Source organism: Podarcis cretensis (genome assembly GCF_951804945.1).
Source record: "Podarcis cretensis genome assembly, chromosome: 1".
NCBI lineage: Eukaryota > Metazoa > Chordata > Lepidosauria > Squamata > Lacertidae > Podarcis > Podarcis cretensis.
In genome coordinates, this window is record NC_137170.1 from 1837753 (window position 1) to 1863553 (window position 25801).

The window sequence follows — 25801 nt, forward strand, 5'->3', positions numbered from 1 at the left end:
GTTTAGTCGTGTCCGACTCTTCGTGACCCCATGGACCAGAGAACGCCAGGCCCTCCTGTCTTCCACTGCCTCCCACAGTTTAGTCAAACTCATGCTGGTAGCTTTGAGAACACTGTCCCACCATCTCGTCCTCTGTTGTCCCCTTCTCCTTGTGCCCTCCATCTTTCCCAACATCAGGGTCTTTTCCAGGGAGTCTTCTCTTCTCATGAGGTGGCCAAAGTACTGGAGCCTCAGCTTCAGGATCTGTCCTTCCAGTGAGCACTCAGGGCTGGTTTCCTTCAGAATGGAGAGGTTTGATCTTCTTGCAGTCCATGGGACTCTCAAGAGTCTCCTCCAGCACCAGAATTCAAAAGCATCAATTCTTCGGCGATCAGCCTTCTTTATGGTCCAGCTCTCACTTCCATACATCACTACTGGGAAAAACATAGCTTTTACTATACGGACCTTATAGGGCCCCCATTAGGAACCATAAATACATATAATAAATGCTCTGCATCTTATCGGGCTCTTTTGGGGGAGCCCCGCCCTGCCGTGGGAAGAGAGCAGACCGGGGCTGCGAGAGAAGCACTCTGCACAAGTTCAGAGGCCCGCTCCTACCCCCCCCCCCCGAAGGAGGCGGGGCAGCGAAGCCACGTTGGAAAGCGAGGCGGCCCGGAGCCCCGCCCCCTCGGCCTCTCCGGCGCATGCGCCGCCCGGCGGCCCCGCCTTCTCCCTCTTGCGCCTGCGCCGCTTCTTTCCCGCCGACGGGGCCGCAGGTCAGCTCGGAGCGAGGCCGGAGGCCCGTGGCGCCTGCGCAGTGCGGCCTTCTCAGCCAGTCCCTCAGCCGGGCGGCCTAGAAGAGGCGGAGGAGGCGAGCGGCGAGCGGCGAGCGGGCGGCGGGCGGGCGGGCGGCCGGGCCCATGGCAGAGAGCGCGCTGGGCCAGGTGGGAAAGGCCGCTGAGGGGAAGGGGCGGCGGGGGCCCCGCGGGGTCTCCTGAGGGAGGCGCCGCCTCGCGGGGGGAGGGGCGCCAAGGCTCCCTCAGGAAATGGGGGGAGGGGGAGGCAGGTGAGCCCCGCCCCGCCCACCACGTGACGCGCCTGCCTCGGCCGGGGGGGGGGGGAGAGGCGGCGGCCGCCCCCTGAGGGATTTCCAGGGGGGGGGGCCGGAGGAGAGACCGGCGGGGGAGCTGGAGCGAGGCCTGGGGGGCCTTCACGGCCTTCCGCCTCCTCCTCCTCATGGCGGCCGAAACGGACCCCCCCCCAAAAAAAAGAAAATCCCATTTAAACACCCCCCGCAACCCTGCGAGGCGGGCTAGGCTTCCTGCGACCCGAGCCGGGATTCGAACCCAGGTCCTGAGCATCGGGCCCTCCCTGCCTCTTCTCCCCCGGGGCGAGGCGCTGAGGGCGGTGGGGTTGGAGGCGAAGGAGGGTCCCAGCCCCACCAGGGCGGGGGAGGAGAAGTTGGAAACCAGTCTCCAGAGACCAGTGTCAGGCAGATCAGCTGCTTTTCTTTTTTTTCAATAATATTTATTCAAGTTTTAAAAGGTTACAAAAAAGAACACAATATATAAAGACAAAACATATCCAAAACAAAAATGAAAATAGGGAAAGAGAAAAAGCAAAAACAGCTAAAAAAGATACAATCCAAAAGACAAAAAAAGCAAAAGAACAAATTAAACCTTAATATAACTCCCTTTCCTAATTTATCTCCTTGACCGACCTCCTCACACCTCCCCTCTTTGTATTCTAATTCATAGATCAGCTGTTTTTCATGTCGTGTAGTACAGTGGTACCTCGGGTTACAGACGCTTCAGGTTACAGACTCCGCTAACCCAGAAATAGGACCTCGGGTTAAGAACTTTGCTTCAGGATGAGAACAGAAATTGTGCTCTGGCAGCAGCTGGAGGCCCCATTAGCTAAAGTGGTGCTTCAGGTTAAGAACAGTTTAATGTTAAGAACAGACCTCCAGAACGAATTAAGTACTTAACCCGAGGTGCCACTGTAGTAGGTTTTGCGTGTCTCTCTCAATCTATGACAAGGACTTTCTGGGGGGAAAGTTCAGTCTGCATTGAAAAGGTAGGGAATCATTTGATTCTAGCTTGTTTTGTTTCGCTTGTATTTAGTAAACTTTGGATACAGTCTAAGTCTTCTGCGTTTGAACTTGGCACGTTTTCATCATTACTGTTGTACTCAACGAAATAGAAAATACAACATAGAAAAATGAAAGCGTGGAAAATGTTCTGCCCTGCAAGTTTTAAACATTTACCGAAATCCCAAGATATTTGGTAGCTGGGTATTTTGATAGTCTTTCTCCTGCTATGGAATAATCCACATGGGAGTGTGTGAAGATTCACCTCCTTAATTGTTTTTGGGGAAGGCATGTGAGGCTTTCCTTATTTCAATAAGACTTTCTGGTCATTGGCTGCAGTTAATGCTGTTCATTTAGGGCTGTGGCTTATTGCTACTATTCTTTGTTTTTTATGGGTGGGTTTAAGTGTGTGGACGTTTTATACTCTTTGTTTTGAGAGTCGTATTGAACATTTTTAATTTTACATACTCTCACCCTAAGGGCCTAAGGTGTGTCACACCATTACACTAAAATACAACATTAAAAACAATTTAAAACTAATTACAATTACAAAAGTAGGGTGGGTCCTAAAAACAGAGTAAGCCCGCATTGTACAAGGGGTTACATTCTGGGAGGTGTGCCAAAGCTAAAATCGGATTGGGTGCAATGTCAGGTGGGGTTGCCAGAGAATTTTTTTTCCTGGACCCCCAAACCCTTTCTCTCCAGTTTTTCAATTTTAACGATTATTTTGCTCAGCACATAAAGCTGAATGTGTACAGGTTAAATGTGCGTAAGTTGTGTGCTAGAACAGGCACAAGTGTGCAGATGCACTCCTGGCTACTGCAGAAAGCTGGGCGGGCAAACTTAGGGCTACATCTAAGAGCACACCCAAATTTGTGTTGTGGTTGAAACTTTAATTTTTTTCATCACTGTCCAACCCCTGGAAAAAAATCTGTAATTATATAATTGCTTTTCATTTTATTCTGGAAGTATTAATTACTCAAGCTACATTTCTCATGTAGAGATGCTGGGAACTGATTTTTACTGTCTCGGTTATAGAAGTGTTGTGATTGATGATCATCACCAGCCTTGATTACAGGTTGTTAATTGTTACCGTCTTGCTCATAAAGCAGTACGGGAGAATACCCACATCAAGGCCTGACGCTCATTTCTCCTAGCTTGATTAAATTATGTGGGCAAGGCTTGTTGCTCCACTCTCAAACCTTTGGCCTTCCAAAGTTGGGGATTATCACAGAGGTGGTGACGCATGACTCTCAGGGATGGGATGGGTTTTTTGCAGCTAGTGGGGAAGCCACTTTGCCAAGGTAGGTGCTCCATTTTGCTTTAAAAGCCATTGTGGTTTTGAAGATTTGGGGTTTAGATGGTCGCAGGTTGTCTGACTGTGCAGGGAATAGGGAGGGCCTCTCTGATTGTTTGGCATTTCAGTGCAGAGCTCTTGGAACCCTTTTCTGAGGTGAGAGTTCTGAGAGCATCTGGGCTGTCTTGCAAAGGAAGTGTGGGAGATGGGCTGGCTAGAAGCATTTGTGCCTGTTGCTACTTACTTGTGTTCAGGGGTTGGTGGGAGCTCACTCTTTTTGGCTGGTCTTCCAGAGCAGGGAATGTGATTGTTGTGTGCTTTGAAGGATTTATGGGGAAAGTAACAGCTGGGGCAAGCTGTTCCAGGGTGTGTGGATGTGGGCTTCGGTTTGCAGGAAATCCAGGAACTGTGAGCGGGAGGAAAGATGAATCTCTAAAGGGCTAGTCAGAAACATCAGGAATAATTTTCTGATAGTAAGAGCTGTTTGACCGTGGAATGGTCTCCCTTGGAAGGTGGTGGACTTGTTTCCACAGAGGTTTGGATGGCCATCTGTCAGGGATGCTTTAGCTGAGATCCCTGCATTTCACAGGTTGGACGAGATGACCCTCAGGGTCCCTTCCAACTCCACAGTTCTGTGAATCTATGATTCTATTTATCTTGTGGGGCTTGAGTTGATTTTCCGGCTCCTCTACAGCTAGTGGTCTGTGTTTTGTTGTTAGTATAAATAGGATTATTTCAGAGTATCTCAACCAGTTAATTGGAACATTACATTCAGAGAGAGAACTGAATTGCCATGCTGTTGTCATAGTTAGCACAGCAGAAAGGCTGCAAGTTTCCCAAGAAAAGCGTTAACCTTCATTTGGAGGGCTGCCACTTATCTTTGATGGGTGTGTGTATAAAAGAAAGGCCATGTGGCTGATAAAGTCCCAGCTGTTGGAATGAAGGATAGTTAGGCTAGCCAAGAGCTCGGATGATAGTACAGTACTGTAACAGTATTTTATTATTAACAGCATTTAATAATACAGAAGACTTCCATAAAGCTATCAGTAATTTTATGTATTTCTTCAGGATATGAAACAATTCAAATAAATTTACTTTACTTTCTAGTAAGTTATGTAGGCTAAGGTTTGGGCTGCAGTGGCATTTTCCAGGTTTGTTTGTTTTTTACTGCTAAACTAGGAGAGCTGGGATTTAAGGTATGAGCACCAAACTTTTTTAGAGCTGCTTTGCTAAGAACTGCTGCTTTGTTTCTATCAGTATTGAGTGCACACCTTCCTCAGATTTTGGTTAGTTCTCTTTGTCTTTGGATGTTTATATGTGTGTCCTTGCTTGTCAATCTCTTACTGCTCTCTGCCTCCCCCACCTGCCCTCACCTTCAGATTTATCTGAGAAGTGCAGGTACAGCAGGTAGTATTCAGCCAAAATTTTACTCTAAGAAGGCCCATTGAAATTAATGAACCTACCCTAGTCATAGTTACAGATAGGTAGCCGTGTTGGTCTGCCATAGTCAAAACAAAATAAAAAAATTCCTTCCAGTAGCACCTTAAAGACCAACTAAGTTAGTTTTTGGTATGAGCTTTCGTGTGCATGCACACTTCTTCAGATACACATTTTGTTTTGACTACCCTAGTCATGTTCCTTAATGTCAGTGGGTCTACACTGAGTAATATCATCCACTGTTTACAAATTGGGGACAGTTCTTAAATTAATTATCTTTAGCCAGTAATTTGGTTTTGGTCCTCAACTTCTGCCTTGCCTTCGGGCTTCCTTTCTTCTGATGCCAGAGGAGAGAGTCTGAAAACTGTTTGCTTCTCACTCAGTACTTGACAAACCCATTGACTAGGAGAACCAAGATGCAGAAGTGTAAGTCAGTTTTAACTCTGATATCTAGGATTGTATCCCAGTCCAGCCACTGATGCTCAGGGTGTTTTGGTGCAAGTCTCATTCATTCACCCTTGGTTCTTCAACATTTTCATTCCCCTCTATCTGGGCTGGTGAAAATGTATAGTGTCAGCTGCCCTTGTTTTAGGAATCTTATCCCCAGCAGATGATGATGACGATGATTTTCCACTTCAACAGGTTATTTTCTAACAGAACAAGAGGAGTGTCTTGTCGCTATGCAGAGTTCAGATCATAAGGACGACAACAGTAACTTGAAAAGCGAGAGCATGGGCAAGGACACTGATGCCAAGAGTGAGCAACCAGCTGACTTCAGCACGGAGATCATGAGTGTGACGGAGATGGAGCAGTCCCCTGACAACTCTCCCGGCGACAACACTCTGGAAGAAACTACCCAGGACAGTGAAATGGCAGACAATGAAGCTGCAAAGACTGGTGACCCTGAACCTTCATTCCCTCCCGAGTTTGAAAAATTCTGGAAGGTGGTTGAAACTAACCCACAAGATTTCACAGGCTGGGTCTATCTCCTGCAGTATGTAGAACAAGAGGTAAGCAAGTGGTTTGTCTTTTTCTCTCCGATGTCCTCTTTCAAATGGGCAGTGCTTCATTACGTCAGTGCTGATTTTGATATTTCAAGCGTTGCCATAATCCCCAAAGCGTTCCTAGCATGCAATGAAATAAACAAGAATTTAAAGTACAGGATATATTAAAGCATCTGATACAAATAACTGGTCATCATCAGCTGGTTCAAAGGTCTTGCAACATTGCCAGGGAGATACTTGTGTTTTGGGGTTTTACACAGCAGAGAGAGAAAGCTCAAATAATAGAGACAGTTGCTCTCACAACAACTAGGAAGGTCCCTCTGCATGCCTAGGCTGTTCTAAATTAGACAAATTAGAAGACTACGTGCAGCAGATTGTAAATTCTTGGACAGCAGTTCTTAAACTTAGTTTTTCTTTGAATCGTTGAATAACAGTTTTTGTTCTACAAATCAGATCTATACAACTCATATGGTCCAGCCCTTTGAAAAGATTAGTTCTGGTACTTTAATACAGATAGCACTTGGGGTAAATCCTAAATTTGCAGACTAACTAAAGTACTTCTTGAAAGGTTTTTTTTAATCCCAAAGGCTAACTTTGTGAGAGGTATCCCTTTCATTTTGGTGGTTTTCAACTGTTGAAAGCTTTCATAAAAATGTTGGTTTTCCATTGCTGGCCAGGATTTTGAGCAAGTTGTGGAAGAGCATTCCAGAGTTGAGGGGTAGTGATTGAGTATGCCTGTCTTTGTGCTGTTCCACGGATTCTGCTCATTGATTAAATACTAGAAAGATTCTTGGTTATTTCTTTGTAAGATGGTTGTGAAATCCAGAGGAGGTTGTGGTTTCTAAGGTTTGCAGGACTTCTACTTTTCCTTCAGCCTTTTCTTTTGTTGTGCATGGACGAAGAAGGTCCAGGCAAGCAGCCCCTGTCGGTTGGCTCTTTTAAAATAAGTGCTAATGTTCTGGATTTGGGGAGGCCTCACTTTTGACAGAACTTCCTCCTGATAATGTGTGGAATGACATATGCAAAGTCTTAAGACGTCTGAAACTGAGCTGTGTGTTTCCTCCCCAGAACCATTTACTAGCTGCCAGAAAAGCCTTCGACAGTTTTTTTGCACACTACCCCTATTGCTACGGCTATTGGAAAAAATATGCAGACCTTGAGAAGCGGCACAGCAACATGAAGCAGTCGGACGAGGTATGTAGGCTGTGGGTTTCAGCTGTTGCTCTTGGGTCCTGTGAGCCAAACGCCAACCAAACCACAGAAAGTAACTCTTTGGCTGCCAGTACCTTCCACTCCTCGTACAGGGCTTTCTGTTTGCGCTTGTCCCTCCTTGTGGCACTCGGAGCTAATATCTTCTCTCTTTGTTGGCAGGTGCGTTAAACCTCTACTACAGTTTGTCAAGCTTTGCAGTGCAAGCGTCTGCATTACACTGCAGCTTAACAAGTAGGGCAGGGCTTTTCTGTCACTTACGTTATACATTTATTATTATTTCACAAAATTCGAACACTGTGGTTGGTTTTGCTGGTCACCATTGCTACATCTTATTGCATTTTTGGTCAGACGCTGTCATTGGTGCTCTAAAGGGTCTGTGCCCTATGGTCTGTACCCCAAAGCCTGCCCACACAGCCTGGTCAGATGCAGGGACTGCTGCGCTTTGAAGATCAAGACTCCGCACGTGGAGATCAGAGCATTGCCATGTTCTAGCCAACCTCCACCCAATGGTAATGGTAGATTATTTAAACAAAATTCCAGTACATTAGTATTTCTTAAGGTTCACCGGATAACACAGTGTTGCCTCTCTCTTGCCACCTGAGTAAGGATTCGAAAAATAGCCTTTTGGTGTTCTCTTTGTAGGTATATCGAAGGGGACTCCAGGCAATACCTCTTAGTGTTGATCTCTGGATCCATTACATAAACTTCCTCAAAGAGACGCTGGATTCCAGTGACCCTGAAACTGTTGGGACCATTAGGGGGTAAGTTGTTTACAAAAACAATCCAATATAAACACCCTGTGGGGTGGAGTTTTGCTTAGAGCTGTGCTCAGTCATGTGAAAAACAGCCTTCTCATTTTCCATCTGAGTGGAATCCCCGTTGAACAGAGGGCAGGCACACGGCTTCTGCTATCCAAGCTCCTGGAGTAGACCACTGGGGTGTGAGATTGAAACTTTTTTTTTTTTTTTTTGCCGAAAGGACTCGTCTCAACTGGTCTTGGGAGACCTGGATGTAGACCTCTGCTCAGCTTGCAATGTCTTTGAGTTAACAGCAATTGGGGTGGAGAAACTTCCTTAAGGGACACATTCTTCTGTGCGTCATATGCCTTGTATGCCACTATGCCTGGAAGCATCCCATGCTCATTAATTCACACATAGATGTTTGTTTTGTTTGGGTTCTTGTTTTGATTATGCATTTTGTGTTTTCATCTTGCATTTGTATGGTGTGAATTGCCCTGAGATCTAGGGATAAAGGGCGGTATACAAACAAACAAACAAACAAATAAATAAGTAGTAGTAATAATTTCTTGCCCACATGCCACATCCCATTCATTCATATTGTCTCTACCTTGCATTGAGGGAGGAAGACTCCCCCCCCCCAAATGCAAATTGCTTGCATCAGGACACTCCAGGCATTAGGAGTGGAAGCTTTACCCCTTTGTCCCCTGTTCCGGGGGGGGGGGGTATCCCTCCCCACCTTGACTCCTGTAGTTTGGAACCCTGAGCAGGGGGTGTATTCCCATTGGAATGAAAGAGAAGTCGTCGCCCACTCCGCCCTGCATGCAAACTACTGATACGGGGACCTGTTTGGGGCTGCAACCCAAGGGAGTGGGGAAAGGGTTAAAGCCTTGTTGCTCCCCATGCCAAAGCCCTGATCTGGATTGCAGATGACCCCCCCCCCCCCCCCGGGGCCCTTCCAAGTCTACGATTCCACAAAAGAAATACTGGTTAATAATCTAGATGCCTGCCAATTGCTGCATTTCTGTGCAGGCTGGGGCAGAAAGAGAAGCCCTTCCATCTGCAGCCAGCATGGAATCCTCACTGGCCAGATGGAGTCTGCAGGGCAGAGGTTCCCCACCCCTGCCTTAAATTGAGGGAGGGGCCAACAATGATTAAAACGCATTATAGGCATGTTTTGTAAATTTAAAAAAATGGTTCACACGGAATATTTTCTGGCATTGCACGGTGATCATTTTCTGGGTCATCACAAATTTCATTCTTTTCAACAAGAGGGTGTGGAAGTCTGCTTTTAATAAAGGTAAAGGTACCCCTGCCCGTACGGGCCAGTCTTGACAGACTCTGGGGTTGTGCGCCCATCTCACTTAAGAGGCCAGGGGCCAGCGCTGTCCGGAGACACTTCCGGGTCACGTGGCCAGCGTGACATCGCTGCTCTGGCGAGCCAGAGCCGCACACGGAAACACCGTTTACCTTCCCGCTGGTAAGCGGTCCCTATTTATCTACTTGCACCCGGAGGTGCTTTCGAACTGCTAGGTTGGCAGGCGCTGGGACCGAGCAGCGGGAGCGCACCCCGCCGCAGGGATTCGAACCGCCGACCTTTCGATCGGCAAGTCCTAGGCGCTGAGGCTTTAACCCACAGCGCCACCTGCGTCCCCCTGCTTTTAATACCTTCTCCCAATTTGGGTAATGAGAGGTGTTCTGTGTTCACATTTTTCACTAGTTGCTGTTAAAGCCAGTTTGTCAACTGGACAATTCAGTCAAATTGAAATAAACTTTCATGTCACCACATCCTTAGTCTAGCAGTCTTTTGAGGGTGTTGAAGAAAGGGTATTGTTTCGAAAGAGTGAGAGAGTTTTTTGTTAAATTTTACACTGGTTTCTCTTCAGCTCTTAAAATTTTTACATTGTCATTGATATTTTGCATCAGTTCAGGAATTGGGGGTATAGAATATTGCAGAAATGACATCTGAGCCCAAATGGCCTAAGAAATGAACAGTATCAAATTCAATGAGTACAGTCAGATTTAAAAGGCTGATAATGACTGTTTTCAGATAAACTATGGTTTTGCAAAATGTGAGCAAGCCCAGTTTTCCCCTTCGCTTTCCCCTTCGGAGCCTGGAAGATTTGGTTTAGTGTCCCAGGTCCAGCCTCCAGTGCCATCTCCAGCCAGGGATGGGAACATTTCTCTGAAACCCTGGAGAGCCATAGCCAATTCTTGTGAACAGTGCTGGGCTAGATGGGCCAGGAGGCGGATTTGGCATAAAGCAGCTTCCATTTATCCCTTTAATTAATTTTCATACCATCCTTCATCTGAAGACCACAGGGTGATTCACAGTTATTAATAAGAGAATTTTGGGTGCTACCCATTATATATTACGCCATTTTAAGCAGCCAATGAGTGCATGACTTTGCCACGTTTTATTTTTTATTGAGTGGGAGAAACTCTAGCCATCTGAGCAAGATCTGTGCTCAGGACTAATGAAGTATTTCCATGATAACATAAATTGTCTTACCTCCCAGGACCTACGAACACGCAGTCTTAGCTGCAGGGACAGATTTCCGCTCTGACAAACTCTGGGAAATGTATATAAACTGGGAAAATGAACAGGCTAACCTGAGAGCAGTGACTGCCGTATTTGACCGCATTCTTGGGATTCCCACCCAGCTTTACAGCCATCATTTCCAAAGGTAAGGAGGTTGTTATGGTTGAGTTAGTGTTACACTTTTGGTTTCTGTAATGTCCTATTAATTGCAACACTGAAAAGCCTTGAAATTGTTTTAAACAAATGCATTGTCAGTTGCATGTGTGTTCTGGTTGTATTCTAAAGGAGGAAATTGAGACGACGTTACACCTGAGCAATGTAACTGTGAAAATGTCATGTGTAGTGGAGCATCTAATAATTTTCAGCACTTTATACATGGCATTCATTATGATGATGAGCACTTATAAATGTTCTGCCAGGCATGTATTCTGTGTTAGGTAGCATAATTTTATCTGCCCCAGAGAAATAGCTTGGCATCGGTAAGAGCAGTTCAGCTACGGAAAGCCCTAGTAATTCCTGATAGGGTGATGAATCTTCTCCTTGGGTACAGACGTTTGCTGTGTCGTTGTGTTGTCTGTGAGCTGGGTGATGGGCACAAACTGGATGTCAGTTTCTTAAATGTTTCCCAGGGGTTAAATTCCTGAATTTCTGCAAGTGTGAAATAGAGCAGCAGGGGTGGCTTTCTGAGTTATTTGTGGTAATGCAGCTGAGCTTCAGAAGGGCTTCCTTTTGGAAGATGAATAAGCACCTAACAAGCAACTTAACATCTTATGTTAGTGGGGTTTTTTTTGTAATATGTGATCATAAAGAAGAGCTGCAACAGTCAAGGGCAACCAGATGAAATGAGAAAAGGCATTTCTGGAAAGCAAGGCCAGCTAGTTGCTTATTAAAAAGTAACAAATGCAACACTTGCTGCCTGGGTTTTTCTAGAGCAGTTTCGTTGTGGGGAAGAGCTGTCCAGTTTCATCTTAGAACAGTCCACAAATTCATTCTCATTCTCTCTCTCGACTGTAGGTTCAAAGAGCATGTCCAGAATAACCTGCCCCGGGACCTTCTTACTACTGAACAGTTTATCCAACTGCGCAGAGAACTCGCTTCTTCCAATAGCCATAATGGGGAGGATGCCCCCCCTGGAGATGACCTCCCTTCTGGAACTGAAGATATAACTGACCCTGCTAAGGTAACTGTGCATAGCTCGCCCTGTTTTTTCTCTCAGGGTTAATAACAGCAGTTTTGCATAGGCCTAATTTATTCAGCTACTCATAAAACGCCTGGATCTTTTGCTGACTAGAGCTCTTTGAAAGCACATTCTGAAGCCGGGCGTGTCTGCATTTGGTGTCATGTTTCCACATTTGCCAGCTGCCGTCCTTTGCTTTCTGTCTTTAAAGTTATTCCCTGCCTTGTCCCTCTCCATATTCCTGTCCGAGTTTTAGCACGTGTGCTTTTGAAGCCTTTCTTCTTGATTCTGGTTAGAGTAGAAGCTGAACTGATGCAAAATCTGAGCGTTAGCATATATTTATACAAGGAGTTTGCAGGCAGGGTCTACCAGTTTTTGGCCAGCATTGCTGTTGAGGCAGATTGGTTGTCAACAGCAACCCCCCTTCCCCATTTCCCCCCTTTTTTTCTGGCTTGGTCACTTCTTCATTTCTCTCTAAATGTCTTTAGGTAGCAATATCCATACCCCTCCTTTCTGCCTTTCCTCAGCAAGGAGGGTTCTGTTATGGGTTCCTAAGTATCCTGATGATGTAGCTACAAGACATGTTGTCTTATGGAAGCTTTTGCCAATTTTACTGTACCATCTTATGTTGTATACAACCTTTATATACTTTTATGAAAAATGCAGCTCATAAATACTTTAATAAATAGATAAAGCCCTGCCTTACTCCCAGCTGAGGAGGTGGATGGATTACCCTGCAGCTGTTGGGACGATTCCAGCTCAGCTCTGCAGCTTCAAAGTTAAGGGGAAGGCTGGCTACCTGTCACAGGAAGCAGCACTTCAGGCAGCAGAAATGCTGGAGCCTGTTAGCAGTTCCCTTCACCAAAATTTGGAAATGCTAGAGTTCCTTCTTTCAAAAGATGGGGATAAGGAGAACTGTCACTCCATGTATTTGAGGCAACAGATCTGTGGCAGGGCCTATGAAGCACAGCGAGCAGCAGAAGTGCCGTGCAGGGTGCTCCCTACCCCTTTGTTGTGGGTGTTTAGAAGAAAGAAGGATATATAAGCAGCTGCCAGACCTATAGACCAATGATCCATCTAGCTCAGTATTGCCAAATCTGACTGGCAAGAATTCTCCCAAGATTCTCAACCAAAGGTCTTCTCCTGTTGCTTTAGATGGACATAACGAAAGTGGTACCTTGAATTTGGAAAACTTGAATTCTACCCTTGAGTTAGGTACTTGTTGTTCTCCTTCGCTGTGGTCAGACTAGAGATTTGTCCTTAAGAATTGGATTCTGCAGATCCCAGGTGATGTGCTGGCAATAGAGTCTGAGGACATAACATTTCAAAGTCCCAGCTGGGCAGATTTTCTGGATCCCCTCTTGAGCACTGTGTGTTCTTGCTTCAGAAGGAAAATTCTGAAGCTCACTGCCTCATAAAAGTGTGTCTGTGTCTGGATTTTGTCAAACCCTTTCCTTTCTGTATTTGTTTAGCTAATCACTGAAATAGAAAACATGCGACACAGAATCATTGAGATTCATCAAGAAATGTTCAATCACAATGAGCATGAAGTCAGCAAGAGGTGGACCTTTGAGGAAGGGGTAAGTTCCTTTGCATAACATGCTTTTGAAATTCCGTGGAGGAGGAGGCAGCAGCAGCCGCTTTGGACATCCATGGAGAAGCTGTTTCTGGCATTTGTGGGTCATGTCCCTAAACAGCTTGTAGTTGAAGCGCACAAACTTACCTTTTGAGCCACCATCTGGTTCCACAGACTTCATCTGCAAGACTTGCTAAGCGTCAGTCCTACAGTTCTTCTTATGCTTGCTAAGTCATTTGTACAGTGAAATAATGGCTTGCCTAAAGAAAAATGTTTTTAGCAAGCACTGAAAAGAGTACAGTGAAGGTGCCTGCCTGATGTCAATGTGTGCTGCCACACTCAGAGATTGACTTCTTACGAATTACATGGCACCTGTTAACAGTGCTAGTTCTGCAGATGGAAGCAGTCAAGTGGGCATATAGAAGGCAAAGTGGTCTTGCAAGTAAGCTGATCTCAAGCTGCCAAGATAAAGGTTGCACCTTGAACCTGAACCTGTAGCAGATTGATAATTGGTGCAGATCTGTGAGCCAGAGGTATTACTTACTCAGAGTGACAATTCTACACAGAGGTGCCATTGCATCAGCATTTTTTGTGGTTGCCTTACGGGAACTTTCCCTGTTTCCCTGTCTGCTGCTTGTAGGCAGGCCCCCTCAGTGATGAAAGAAGAGTTGTTTAATCCCTCAGATAGTGCATGCCCGACAAACTTGAGATTGCAGCCTTATCTCTTGCTTGCATTTGGAATTTCATGTGCCTTGTTTGCTTTCTTGCCCTCAGGATTGCTATATGTGTGTGATGTGTAGTATGTATTGTTGGAGTCATTTCATTTAGCAGTTTAAACCATCTGAAATATCAAAGGTGCCAAATTCAGTAGCTTTACATTGGCCCAAGATTATTTCTTCACTGTAAGGGCCAATAACAGTGTTCTCATCTGATCTCCAGTTGGCTTAGTTTGCATAAAGAAAACAAACTGTCTCCTTCTATGACATATAACTGCAAAGTGCTATTGTGAGTAACTGCACAACCTCTTGACTGCTGGGTGGGGTAGGTCATCAGGATCGCTAGGCAGGGGCCCTGACTTGAAAGCAGCAGAATGTAGTGACTCCCTGCCTGGAGGGTTAGCCACCAGGAGCCCAGGGCAGCGCTGGCCGCCTGCCTTTGCCAAGGGCTTCCTACCCTTTAGCTGACTTCAAGCGGAGTTAAGGTTATCATAACATTCTGCCTAGAGCTTGTCTGTGGTGGCGGCTTTTGGAGCTCCACCTTGGAGGAAGAGGTGAGTTAAATGGGATGTGTTGCAATCCGTCAAGGCCACCCAACTTGGGCAGGTCCTAAAGCAAATTCATACTCTGTAGATAAAGATAATCCTGAGTAACTCGGGTGTGGCTCCACATCCCTTTGTATTCCACTCAGCTTCTGCTGCGGTCAGCAGACTTTAATTAACAACTTTGCATTTGACTTGGGAGTATTTTGAATATTAGATACACATTTAATGGGCTGAAGTGCAAGCTTTCTCTTGAATCCAAATGGCAGAGGGATGTGCCTCTATAGTATAGCTTTTTCATCCTTAATACACTTAAAAAAAAAAAAAAATCCAGAGGGATTGCTGTGTTAGTATATTGCCACAAAAACAGCACAAAGCCGTCTTGCATCTTGAATTGCGGTTCCAGATGTTCAGTTAAGCTTTCTAATTCTACCCTTCCCCAATGGCGTTCAGAGCAGGCCAGGCAGCCTCTCCTAGCAAGTTAGACTAAGGCAGGGGTGGAGATGTTGTTGATCTCTGGCTTGTATCTGCCCCAGCCGGCATGGCCTCTGAAGTCCACCAACACTTGAAGGGGCGACAGGTTAGCCACCCATGGACTAAAGAGTATGTGACTTGCTTGGAGTTGGCTGTGAGTCTCGTGGTTTCAGTTTTTTAATGGCACTTGTATACACCTTCATGGCTGAGCAGGGTTTGCAACTAGGGTCCCCTATTTTGAGGTTCAACACAATGCATTTTTGGAGTCTGCACTACACTTCACTGATTGCTCATTTAATTTAAAATGTGTGGACTGCTTTTCTAGAAAGTGCAAATCAGAGTGCAAAAAGACCAATGAAAATCATTGAAGTCAAATTTCCTGTTAACGTAATTCATATATTTTCTTTTCAACAATAAACACCAGACATCATGTGGCTGCTATAACAAAAGTATAGCAGTTTGTGATTACAGCCATACCTCGTGTTGCATTAGGTTCATGTTGCGTCTTTTCGGCTTGCGAACGCGGCAAACCCAGAAGTGTATACTTCCGAGTTTTGCCGTGCACAGAAGTGGTGCTCTAGTTACTGACTTTTTGGGGTGCAAACGTCACCCCGGAATGAATTGAGTCCGTAACTAGAGGTACCACTTGTATATAGATCCTTTATACTCTCTGGGAGCGATACCTAAAATCTTGGGGCATACAGTCCTCATGCCTCTTGGACTACAGAATTATCTGCTTGGAGGCAAGCCGAGCACCTGTGAAATTAATTGATTTCTGTATAAATGTAAGGATTCATAAGTGAGGTCACTTGATGTCTTCAGTACCCCAGCTTTTCTGGAAGCAGGGGCTGATGGTTGCTGGGCAAAGCACTTTCCTCCTGTGAGATACAATTCCAGCCACTATGTCCCAAGGCAGACGGATGCCAACAACCAACCAAAACTCTCTCTCTTTGAAGCCGTAACACCAATAGCAATTTCCTTTACAGGCTGTGCTGTTGCTTCAGATGTAAAAATTTGCTACAAATTAATTGTATTGCTTACAGTGGTGACCATATATGAACAAAAGGCAGCTTTCCAATAATAATAATAATAATAATAATAAACATAATAATAATTATTATTTATTATTTGTACCCCGCCCATCTGGCTGGGTTTCCCCAGCCACTCTGGGTGGCTTCCATAGAAACCAAAAGTACACTAAAATATCACAGATTAAAAACTTCCCTGAACAGGGCTGCCTTAAGATGTCTTCTGAATGTCAGGTAGTTATTTATCGCTTTGACATCTGATGGGAGGGCGTTCCTATTTCATTTCCCCTTGCAAGCAGCTCAAAGCGGCCAGAGTTCAGTACAGCGTTAGGCAGGCATGCTTAAGCCAGGCTTTGCTGGGCTGATGAGGGCAGATAGCCAGCAACACGTAGCAGCATTGTGAAAAGATCTGTACTGGCTGCCCATCTGCTGCCAAGCCGTGTCCAAGGCCCTTGTATTAATTTACAAAGCCTTGAACAACTTGGGTCCAGGGCACCTGAGGGGTTGCCTGAATCCTTATATCTTATCTCAATCACCAAGATGATATTTAGTGGTGCTGCTGATTATCCCCCAAGTTGCAGAAGGGCTCCAGTATTTTTGGAGTTTTGTAATGCTCCAATACTCATATTTTTAATGAAATTGCAGCATTTTTATAAATGTTATGAGACGTGTGGGACTTCTTACCAACACAACTGCTTCTGTTGTCTCCTTTGATGCTGCTTCTGTTCAGGGTGTTTGCCTGTCCATAGGCTCCAAAGAACATGGGGTGTAGGAGAGATGAGATCCGATCTCTGTTGGATACTCTTAATTGGCTTAATAGCGTCTCAAGATTTCAGAGACAAGTGCTTTTTTAGGTGTGGCCATTAAAGAAGCAAAAAATTATAAAGTGGGATAGATCTCTAGATACCCACGTTCTGCTTGCTTTACCCTTCTAACTTAGTGTCTGAGCGGTTGATTTTTTTCAAGTCCCATGATCCTGTTTCCTCCGTCTCACCTAGCAGTGCTCTCCTCTAAGGCAGGGGCATCTAGTCCAGCATTTTCCCCCCGCTGGTGGCCAGCCAGGCATCTCCAGGAAGTCCATAAGTGCAGCCTGAAGGGAGCAACTTCCTAGCAGTACAGAACATTTGCAAGTTGGAGTGGTTTAGGAGTGCTCCTTTAGAACACAGGGTGCTTAGAAAAGAAGAATGCTTTGGCCCAAATCTGAGCACAGGTCGTATTTTGGTAATTGGGGAGGGCTTTTGGGCAAAGCCCCCCTCCTGGTGGCCATGAGATAAGAAGACCGGCCCTTTTGAATTGGTGATGAGTCAAGAGTAGGAGGCAAAGGGTACCAATCAGTCGGCAATTCTTACAATGCAGGGAGGTAAGAAGTTAGGTTCCTTAAGAGCTTGAGGGTGTGCAGGGTTGGGGAGTTGAGATTGAAAACCAAAGTGGATTGCAAAGAGAGCGAAAAAGATCTCTCCAAAGTCAGTGAATGAGCGACAAAATGGCAAATGAGAATCGGCCGAAGTGTAAAGGATGCACATGGGGCACAATGAGCAGATTATACTCTCTAAGAGAACCGTAGAGGAGGCCCAGGTTTGGCAACAAGAAGCAATGCAAAGAGGGATCTTGCCATCGCATCCTACTTGGAATGAAGACATCTGTTTGGCCACCTTTGATACATGATGATTGTTCTGTATTCTTAAGGAATGCAGCCACTTAATTGTGCATTCTTATTGGATCCAAGAGTTCTGTGCCTGATCTTTGTTAGGTCTTTCTGTATAGGGAACTTGCTAGCTTGGTCAGCTGTTCTTGAAACTACATTTCAGGGGAAGGTATAAGGCTGATCACACATTAACCCATGTTTAAATTAATGTGTGGAAGGAGCAACAGTATTATTCCGGAGGACTGTCCACGACCTGTGGAGGGTCTTCAAACTTGTTATTGTCTTTTATGCATGCACAAGCTGGGCGCATAGAGGCCTTGTTCACAGGTTTGGAGAAATGTAGGGGGAATAATGTGATCCACCTCTCTCCTCCACATTCACTTGCATATGGATGTGTTGATTCTGAGCAGGCCTTGGCTTAGATAGCAGCAGGTTCCGGTTTCTCACGTGCTTGGCAGGATTAAGTGGCAGATGAAAGTTGTTTTGTTGCCATTGTAAAGCTGGTTTACTTTCCGTTCCCTTGGTTCTCCTCCATTGCAGATCAAACGACCTTATTTTCACGTTAAACCTCTGGAGAAAACTCAGCTGAAGAACTGGAAGGAGTACTTGGACTTTGAGATTGAAAACGGGACTCATGAGCGAGTGGTGGTCCTCTTTGAGCGCTGTGTGATCTCCTGTGCCCTCTATGAGGAGTTTTGGATCAAGGTACGGGGCGTGTCTCCCACGCACAGCTCTCTGCCTTTGCAAACATTGATGATCAGTGACTAACCTTCTGTACTCTTGTTTGAATGTTGTTCATGTATAACTATATCTGTTGCATTAGGAGATGGTCTGCTTGCAACCAGATTTGACAGCTGCATATGCCAACTTCGTTGCCTCTCTTCGTCCCTCCTTACAGAAACTAGTCTAATGGTTCAATAAAGGTGCTGAATGGGTTTAAACACAAGAATTTTATAGTTCTCTCAAGTATTTAGCAGCCCAGAGTAAGCTGTGAATTGTTCAGTCTCTGCTCTGTCTTCAAATGCAGTATGCCAAGTATATGGAGAACCACAGCATCGAAGGAGTGAGGCACGTCTACAGCCGGGCCTGCACGATACACCTCTCAAAGAAGCCGATGGTGCACTTGCTCTGGGCAGCCTTTGAAGAACAGCAAGGTGAGTGAGCAGCCGGGTCTCCTAGAGGAAGGAATGGGTAGCAGAGGCATCCTTCAGCCAAACAAAACGGCAGGCTCTTGGAGGCTCACCGCTCAGTCAGTCATTTTCTCTACAAACTTAAATGCCGCCTTGTAAGCCACTCCATGAAGACTATAACAAGAATAAAAGCAAATGAGGATACATGCAGTTTTTATCCTTGCCACAGGATAAGAGTAAATGTATATGGTCGTAGACCATATGGAGATACACATCTCCATATCCCAGTATTTTGATCACTTAGCAACCCTGGAAAGGTTGCTCCTCTGTGGATGAAACAGCCACTGCAAATTCTGGAGAAGTGAGTGAGGCCTTATAAACATTGATAGTAGGGCACATCTTGAGGGTTGAGGTCTTCTGCTTGGGACAGTGATTGGCATCTCAGCGATCAAACCTGACTGAAAGACCAGTGCTGTGCAGAGGATTCAAGGAGGTGCTTAATGCCATATCCCTGCTGTAACACTGTTGACCCCTCCTCTCCTAGTAGCAGCACTTCTTAGGGTCTCTTTCCAGTATTCCTATGGGGATTACATGCCTGCAAAATAGGAACACTTGCCCTCTTCCTCTAACCTCACCTTGCAGTCTGTGCTAACGTTGTTGCTTCTCTGAATTGGTTGCAGAGCCTGGTTGGAAGAATAGATTATGCAGATGGTAAAATTTAGCCAAGTTTGTGACTCTAGTAGCTGGTAGTAAAATGTAGATCAGGGTGTATGTAAGTGTCTGTACCTTCTATCTGAAGTTGAGGATCTTTTCCAGGACATTGCAGAATCTGTGCATGGAATCTGCTGGGTGTGTGCATACACAGACACTTGCCACCCATGACGACTGTAATCAGCCCTCCTTGCAGGGAGACTCCTGTCTTTTACCTATCTACTCTCAACCTCCGCACATATGAGAGCACACCCTGCTCCTCTCCACGAGTGGCAGAGGGCTTGGCAAGAGGCGGAGGAATGCCTCCTGCTGCTTAGAAGCGACTTCTGCTATTCCCGCCTTGAAACGGCACCACAAAGGAGACTCTTGAGGAGGGGGCTGTGTGTGCTGCTGGACAACTTAAGGGCTGATTTATGAACACCTGTGCATTTATGCTCTTTGTACATTCCAGTTTCTCTGTTTGGTGTGAGGGAGACATTCAGTAGTGGGTTGTCGCTTCCTGCTTCTCAGGAAGGCGGGAATCAAGTGACCTGAACAAAGTCTGCTGCTTGAAGCCCCCATCTCCCTTCCATGCTCATCTGAAACTTAACTCAGCTAGAGTTAAGTGGGGAGGGTAAAGCAAAAACTGATATTTGGGTACCTGACAGGGAGTTGTGCAGGAGGATCCCAAAGGGCTGTTGGCTGATTCCAGCTAGGTGCCATTCCATACCCATACGTCTCCCCTTGCTTTTAGGGAATATCAATGAAGCCCGAAGAATTCTGAAGACCTTTGAGGAGAACGTTTCAGGCCTGGCCATGATCCGCCTGCGGAGAGTGAGCTTGGAGCGGAGGCATGGGAACATGGAGGAGGCTGAGCACCTGCTCCAGGAAGCTGTGAAGAACGCCAAGTCCAGCTACGAAGCCTCCTTCTTTGCGGTCAAGCTCGCTCGGCACCTTTTCAAAATCCAGAAGAACCTCCCCAAAGCCAGGAAAGTGATTCTGGACGCCATCGACAGAGACAGGGTAGGCAGCTCTCGGAGGAGGGTTATCTGGACCCTTCCTTGCCACCTCTGCCAAGGGGCTCCTGTGCCTGGCAACAGTGATGACGACTCTTGACTCTGCAATGCGTGTTGCTGCAACTTGGAGACACCAGTCCCTCTAAACTGACGTTGCCAGGCTTCCCTTCCCTACACACCCCGCCCCAGACTTCCCACCAGAGCAGAGCTAGCTTAGCATGGCAGTGTCTGGGGTGCCAGATCCTGGGGCTGTATGTGGCCAGGGGTGCGGGCGCTCTCCCTTTCCCCAGTTCCCGAGTCTTAGATATAGATGCATTTACAGAAGAATCAATAGAGACATTTAAATGGGAAAGGAGCCCCTTACCTCATGGCAGAAAGACCCTTCTCAGCACTGGCTTAAGGCGGCGGCGGCACGCCAAAGTTCTGCGCATTACAAATATGCATATTTATGTTAGATTCCATAATAAACACATAGAGGTGCACTCACTAAAATTCATTTTTTTCAAGGCATTCAGATCCACTGCATGTCTCTAGGCAAGCAAAAGTTTTTCCTCCTCAGGAATGTACCAGCCCCTCCCTAGCCTCCTGCAAGATTTTTGTGCCTTGATTGGGCCAGGAGGTGGAGGGATAATTCTGGTAGTCTAAGATGCACCTTGATGATACCGTGAATCCCTGAGGAGAATGCAAAGGAGACTGGTGCTCATGGGGTTCTTGGTTTGCTGTGTGTCTGCTTCCTTAGAGGATCTTGTGCATGGCTAAATTGAGCCATCTAATTTTTGGAAGTGTAGTTGCAAATTAGTCCCGGCATGAAAACATTTCTGAAATAGTTCTGAGAGGAAGAGGTCTTGCATGCACAGCTTGCTCCTCCTGCACCCAAGCAGAGGCTCCACCGCTGACATACCAGTCAGACATCCTCTCCTGCAATTTCAATATATATTTAACTACCTCGTCATTGCGGTTTTAATAATTTGTGTACTACTCTTGAATTTTGCCACCTGAATGTTTCTGTATTTAATTTATTTTGCCTAGGATAACCCTAAACTGTATCTCAACTTGCTGGAAATAGAGTACAATGGAGACCTAAAACAAAATGAAGAGAACATCATTGCGTGTTTTGACAAAGCGATCAGTGGCACGTTGGCTATAAAAATGAGGATTATATTTTCTCAGCGAAAGGTGGAATTCCTTGAAGATTTTGGTCTGGATGTGAACAAGTGAGGTTTTACATGTGCTTAACCCAGCCATAGGGGAACTGGGCAGCATCTGAGCGCATTTTAATGCCTATTAATGGCATGTATGCCGCAGACAAAGTTCAGGAGGGTTGATGAGAGACCATTCTTTGTAGAAAACTGTTCTTCCTGCTAAAGATTGCAGAAATTCTGGCTCTGGGAGTAAGTGGGGTTCTCTTCACTGATGCCCACTTCAGTAGAGGATTTAAACTACCGTGATCCAGTTCACAAACTTTCAAAATGGAAATGTTTGTGCACCCTGCACTGATGAGCAGAAGGGCCTAACCTGCAGCCTCTTTTTCTCCCCTCTCCTCTTTGCAGGCTCATGGATGCCTATGAAGAGCATCAGTCCCTTCTGAAGGAGCAAGAGTCTTTGAAAAGGAAAGCAGAAAATGGGTATGGACTGCCTTGTTTAGCAGAGAGCAGTGATGGTGTGCGTTAAGGCTTGGCTGCAAAAGTCTATCTGGGCTACCTACTCCAAACCATACATTTTGGTTCACCCAATATGACCATGCTTCCTTGGGGGTGGGGGAGAGAGACACAGACAGACAGGCCAGGGTAGAAGCTCTATTCCCAGATTACCATCTCTGTGAGAATTATGACAGTTTGGGTAATACCTTAGCACGTCTGAAGTTGAGGATTTGTTTTATTTTTTTGCATGCCCCTTGACAGTTGAGAATGATCTGATGCTCCACTCATGAAAATGCGTCTCATGTTTAAATGCAAACACTCGAGAGCTTTTTACTCTTTTCCCATGAAGCATTAGAAGCAGAGGAAGCAGCATTCAAGCAGCAGCTCAGGTTCTTCAAACTTAGGCAACTTCCAAGGCTGTTCTTCATATTAAGGGGTGGCCACGCAACTGGCTTCTTGTTGTGCTGAAGATAGATGAGGAGCAGGTGGCTTTAAGTTTTAACAGCCCCCCTCCCCGGGTTGATGGGATTGAATAGCGCCCAAGGCTTGAATTCCTTGTCAAATGCGTAGCAGGGTTTCTATGCTTCTGACAAATGACATTTAATTATTTGGATGTCAAGTCTTTGGTTTAAAAAACTCGCAAGGTAGCACACAACAGTAAAAAGAAATTCCCCCCCCCAAAAGAAAACCCCACATAAATTAATATAATTAGCTGATCAGAATCAGAAAAAAACAACTCTGAACAATAAAAGGAGATAATCAATAGCTTGAAGGCCTGAGCAAATAAAAAGGTATTTGCCTGGCATTGGAAAGATACCAGATTTGGTGCCAGGTGAGCCTTGCTGGGGTTGAGGGTATTCTACATGTTGGGTGTCACAGCCAGAAAGTCCCCCTCTCCAATCACCTCCTGCCTAATTTCAAAAGGTTTGGGGTGGGGACTGTTGAGGAGACCCAGCCAGATGGGCAGGGTTTAAATAATAAATTATTGCTATAATAATAATAATAATATATTATTTGTACCCCGCCCATCTGGCTGGGTTTCCCCAGCCACTCTGGGAGGCTTCCAACAAAGCACTAAAATACAATAACCTATTAAACATTAAAAGCTTCCCTAAACAGGGCTGCCTTCAGATGTCTTCTAAAAGTTTGGTAGTTACTTTTCTCTTTGACATCTGGTGGGAGGGCGTTCCACAGGGCGGGCGCCACTACCGAGAAGGCCCTCTGCCTGGTTCCCTGTAACTTGGCCTCTCGCAGCGAGGGAACCGCCAGAAGGCCCTCGGCGCTGGACCTCAGCGTCCAGGCAGAACAATGGGGGTGGAGACGCTCCTTCAGGTATACTGGACCGAGGCCGTTGCTGTTATTATTAATAATATTAATAATAATCATAATCATAATTTGGAAAGGGCAGTCCTTTTAAAACTGAGGAATAAGATATAATGCTTTTGTAAACAGCTTAGAGGTTTTCTTACAATCATGTGCTATATAAATTACCGTATTTTTTGCTCTATAAGACTCACTTTTTCTCTCCTAAAAAGTAAGGGGAAATGTGTGTATGTCTTATGGAGCGAATGCAGGCTGCGCAGCTATCCCAGAAGCCAGAACAGCAAGAGGGATTGCTGCTTTCACTGCGCAGCGATCCCTCTTGCTATTCTGGCTTCTGAGATTCAGAATATTTTTTTTCTCGTTTTCCTCCTCCAAAAACTAGGTGCGTCTTATAGAGCAAAAAATATGATATGTTAAATAAAGGAAATATTTCAGAGCAGAGAGGCAAGTGTAGTACAGTGGTGCCTCTCAAGACGAAAAGAATCCGTTCCGCGATTCTCTTTGTCTTGCAGTTTATTCGTCTTGCGAAGCAAGCCCATTGACGGCTTAGCGGATTAGCGCTATTAGTGGTTTAGCGGCTTTTAGCGGCTTATCGGTTTAGCGGATAAGCGGCTTAGAAAAAGGGGGGGGGAGGAAAAAAACCCCGCAGGAACTCGCAAGATATTTTCGTCTTGCGAAGCAAGCCCATAGGAAATTCGTTTTGCGAAGCACCTCCAAAATGGAAAACTCTTTTGTCTAGCGAGTTTTCCGTCTTGTGAGGCATTCGTCTCGCAGGGCACCACTGTATCTCAAAGGGAGGGGCCTGGATCCCTTCCTGAAGTGGGGGTCAGGGGAACAGAGATGTTTTGTTCTCTCTCTCTCCCCCCACCCCAAGACAGGTGAGTTGTCCTGCCCTTACAAAGTGGGCCACCATTTGTCGTTCCCTAGAGGGTGGGGAGGTGACGGAAAGGGAGTTGGGGGTGCCAGAAGCCCCCTTCTCCACCAGCTCCTTACCATGCTGGGATATCAGACAGTGCTGTTAAGATTCAAGGCAAAGCAAACCCAGCAAGTCGAGGACTTGCTAGCTAACTGGTGACTTCTCCATCTCTGGGCCCTCCGCTCTGTCGCATAACGGCAGCGCATTTCTTGCATCTTGCAGCTGCGAAGAGCCAGACGAGAAGCGAGCGCAGGGTGACGAGGCAGCTCTGGCATCTGGGCAGATGGCGGACGGAGACATGCAAGCGAACCAGGCTGCCTACAATTACAACGCTTGGTACCAGGTGAGCAGCGGATATGGGGGAAGTTTTCGGGCTCCTCTTTGCCACGCAACCCCTTCCAAAGTCAAACTCTGCCATGACAGGGATTCAGGCTTTAAAAATGCCAAGGGCCTCTGTACCTGCAATATTGCAGCGGTGGAGCTGTTTAGCTCTTGGCCCTTTGCAGAGTTTTGCGCAAGTGTGGAATGCACAAAAAGTTTGCTAACCCACCTCCCCATTTTGCTTCCTCCTCTAGTACAACTACCCAAATGCATGGAATTACGGACAATACTATCAGACCTCTTCCACCTGAGCAGAAGAACAATTTGAGCAGAAATGGGGTGTGGAAGTGTTTTTGGTTTTTTTTATATATATATATATATAAATGGGGATGTGAACAGACAGTCACACAATCCTTTTGTGTTTTCTGCATGTGCGGTGAACTGATGTCCACAGGGTTCTTGTGACAAATTCTTGTATTAATTGGTATCTTGCTGTATACATAGTTTATCAGGATTTCGGCTTTCCTGTTACAAAAAAATTCCAAGAAATTGCAATAACATCTCTTGAATGCTGGCTAAAGTCGGCTCTCGGCAATGATCTGAAGGCGGCAAGAACAGGTTTGCGCCACTCCAGGAAATGGTGCTCTTTGTGAGTTTCCTGCTCCTGTCCCCCAATAAGTTTCAAATCTACACCCTCATCCAGGTCTGTTTTGGCTTTGAGTTTACAGTTGCAGCATCCAAAAAAAGAGAGATTTTTAAATATATATATATATATATATATATATATAATATGGGTGGGTGGGACTACATAATGTGGAAGGGCATCTTTTGGATTTAAAGAAGTGACAAATGAAGTGTGTTGCTAGAACCATGCTGTGTTTGGGGTGGGTTTTGTATTGAATTTTCATGTATAAGTTTAGAAAGGTTTGTTTAAAATGTCCTTTTTTTAATAAAATTGTGCAAATTGAGCTACTTCTCGATTCTCTTTTGGTTCTGAACAGTATCACAGTTGTCAAATACACTACCTAGTAACACTTCAGAGGCTCGAAAGCTTCTACAGCGCAAGAATATGTTTTTCTCGTGAGAGAGCTACAGTCTACACTAGTAATAGCTGGAGATCAGCAGCCAGTGCTAATTAGGCTCCTGTCCCCTCCGTCAACCTGATTTTCAGAAGTGTTCCCTGCCCCATAGCAGAAAAAGTGGCTGCCTGGAATAGTCTCTAACTGTAGGGACCTCCTCAAAACATGTGAAAGGAGGACTTTTCAAAGGTTATGACAACTACACCATTTGAATGTGCACTATACCTTTCA

General features: G+C 45.7%; 1 protein-coding gene across 1 annotated transcript; it reads left to right on the forward strand.

Annotated features, from left to right (window-relative positions):
• Positions 1-740: 740 nt before the first annotated feature.
• PRPF39 (pre-mRNA processing factor 39) lies at positions 741-25459 on the forward strand. The gene is made up of 14 exons (XM_079994799.1): positions 741-923; positions 5445-5812; positions 6875-7000; positions 7661-7779; positions 10275-10442; positions 11312-11477; positions 12947-13054; positions 17996-18160; positions 18483-18609; positions 20030-20298; positions 21321-21505; positions 21842-21916; positions 24393-24513; positions 24746-25459. The coding sequence occupies exons 2-14, from the start codon at positions 5483-5485 to the stop codon at positions 24800-24802; spliced, it is 2016 nt and encodes a 671-aa protein (XP_079850925.1). The 5' UTR covers positions 741-923; positions 5445-5482; the 3' UTR covers positions 24803-25459.
• The last annotated feature ends 342 nt before the right edge of the window (positions 25460-25801 follow it).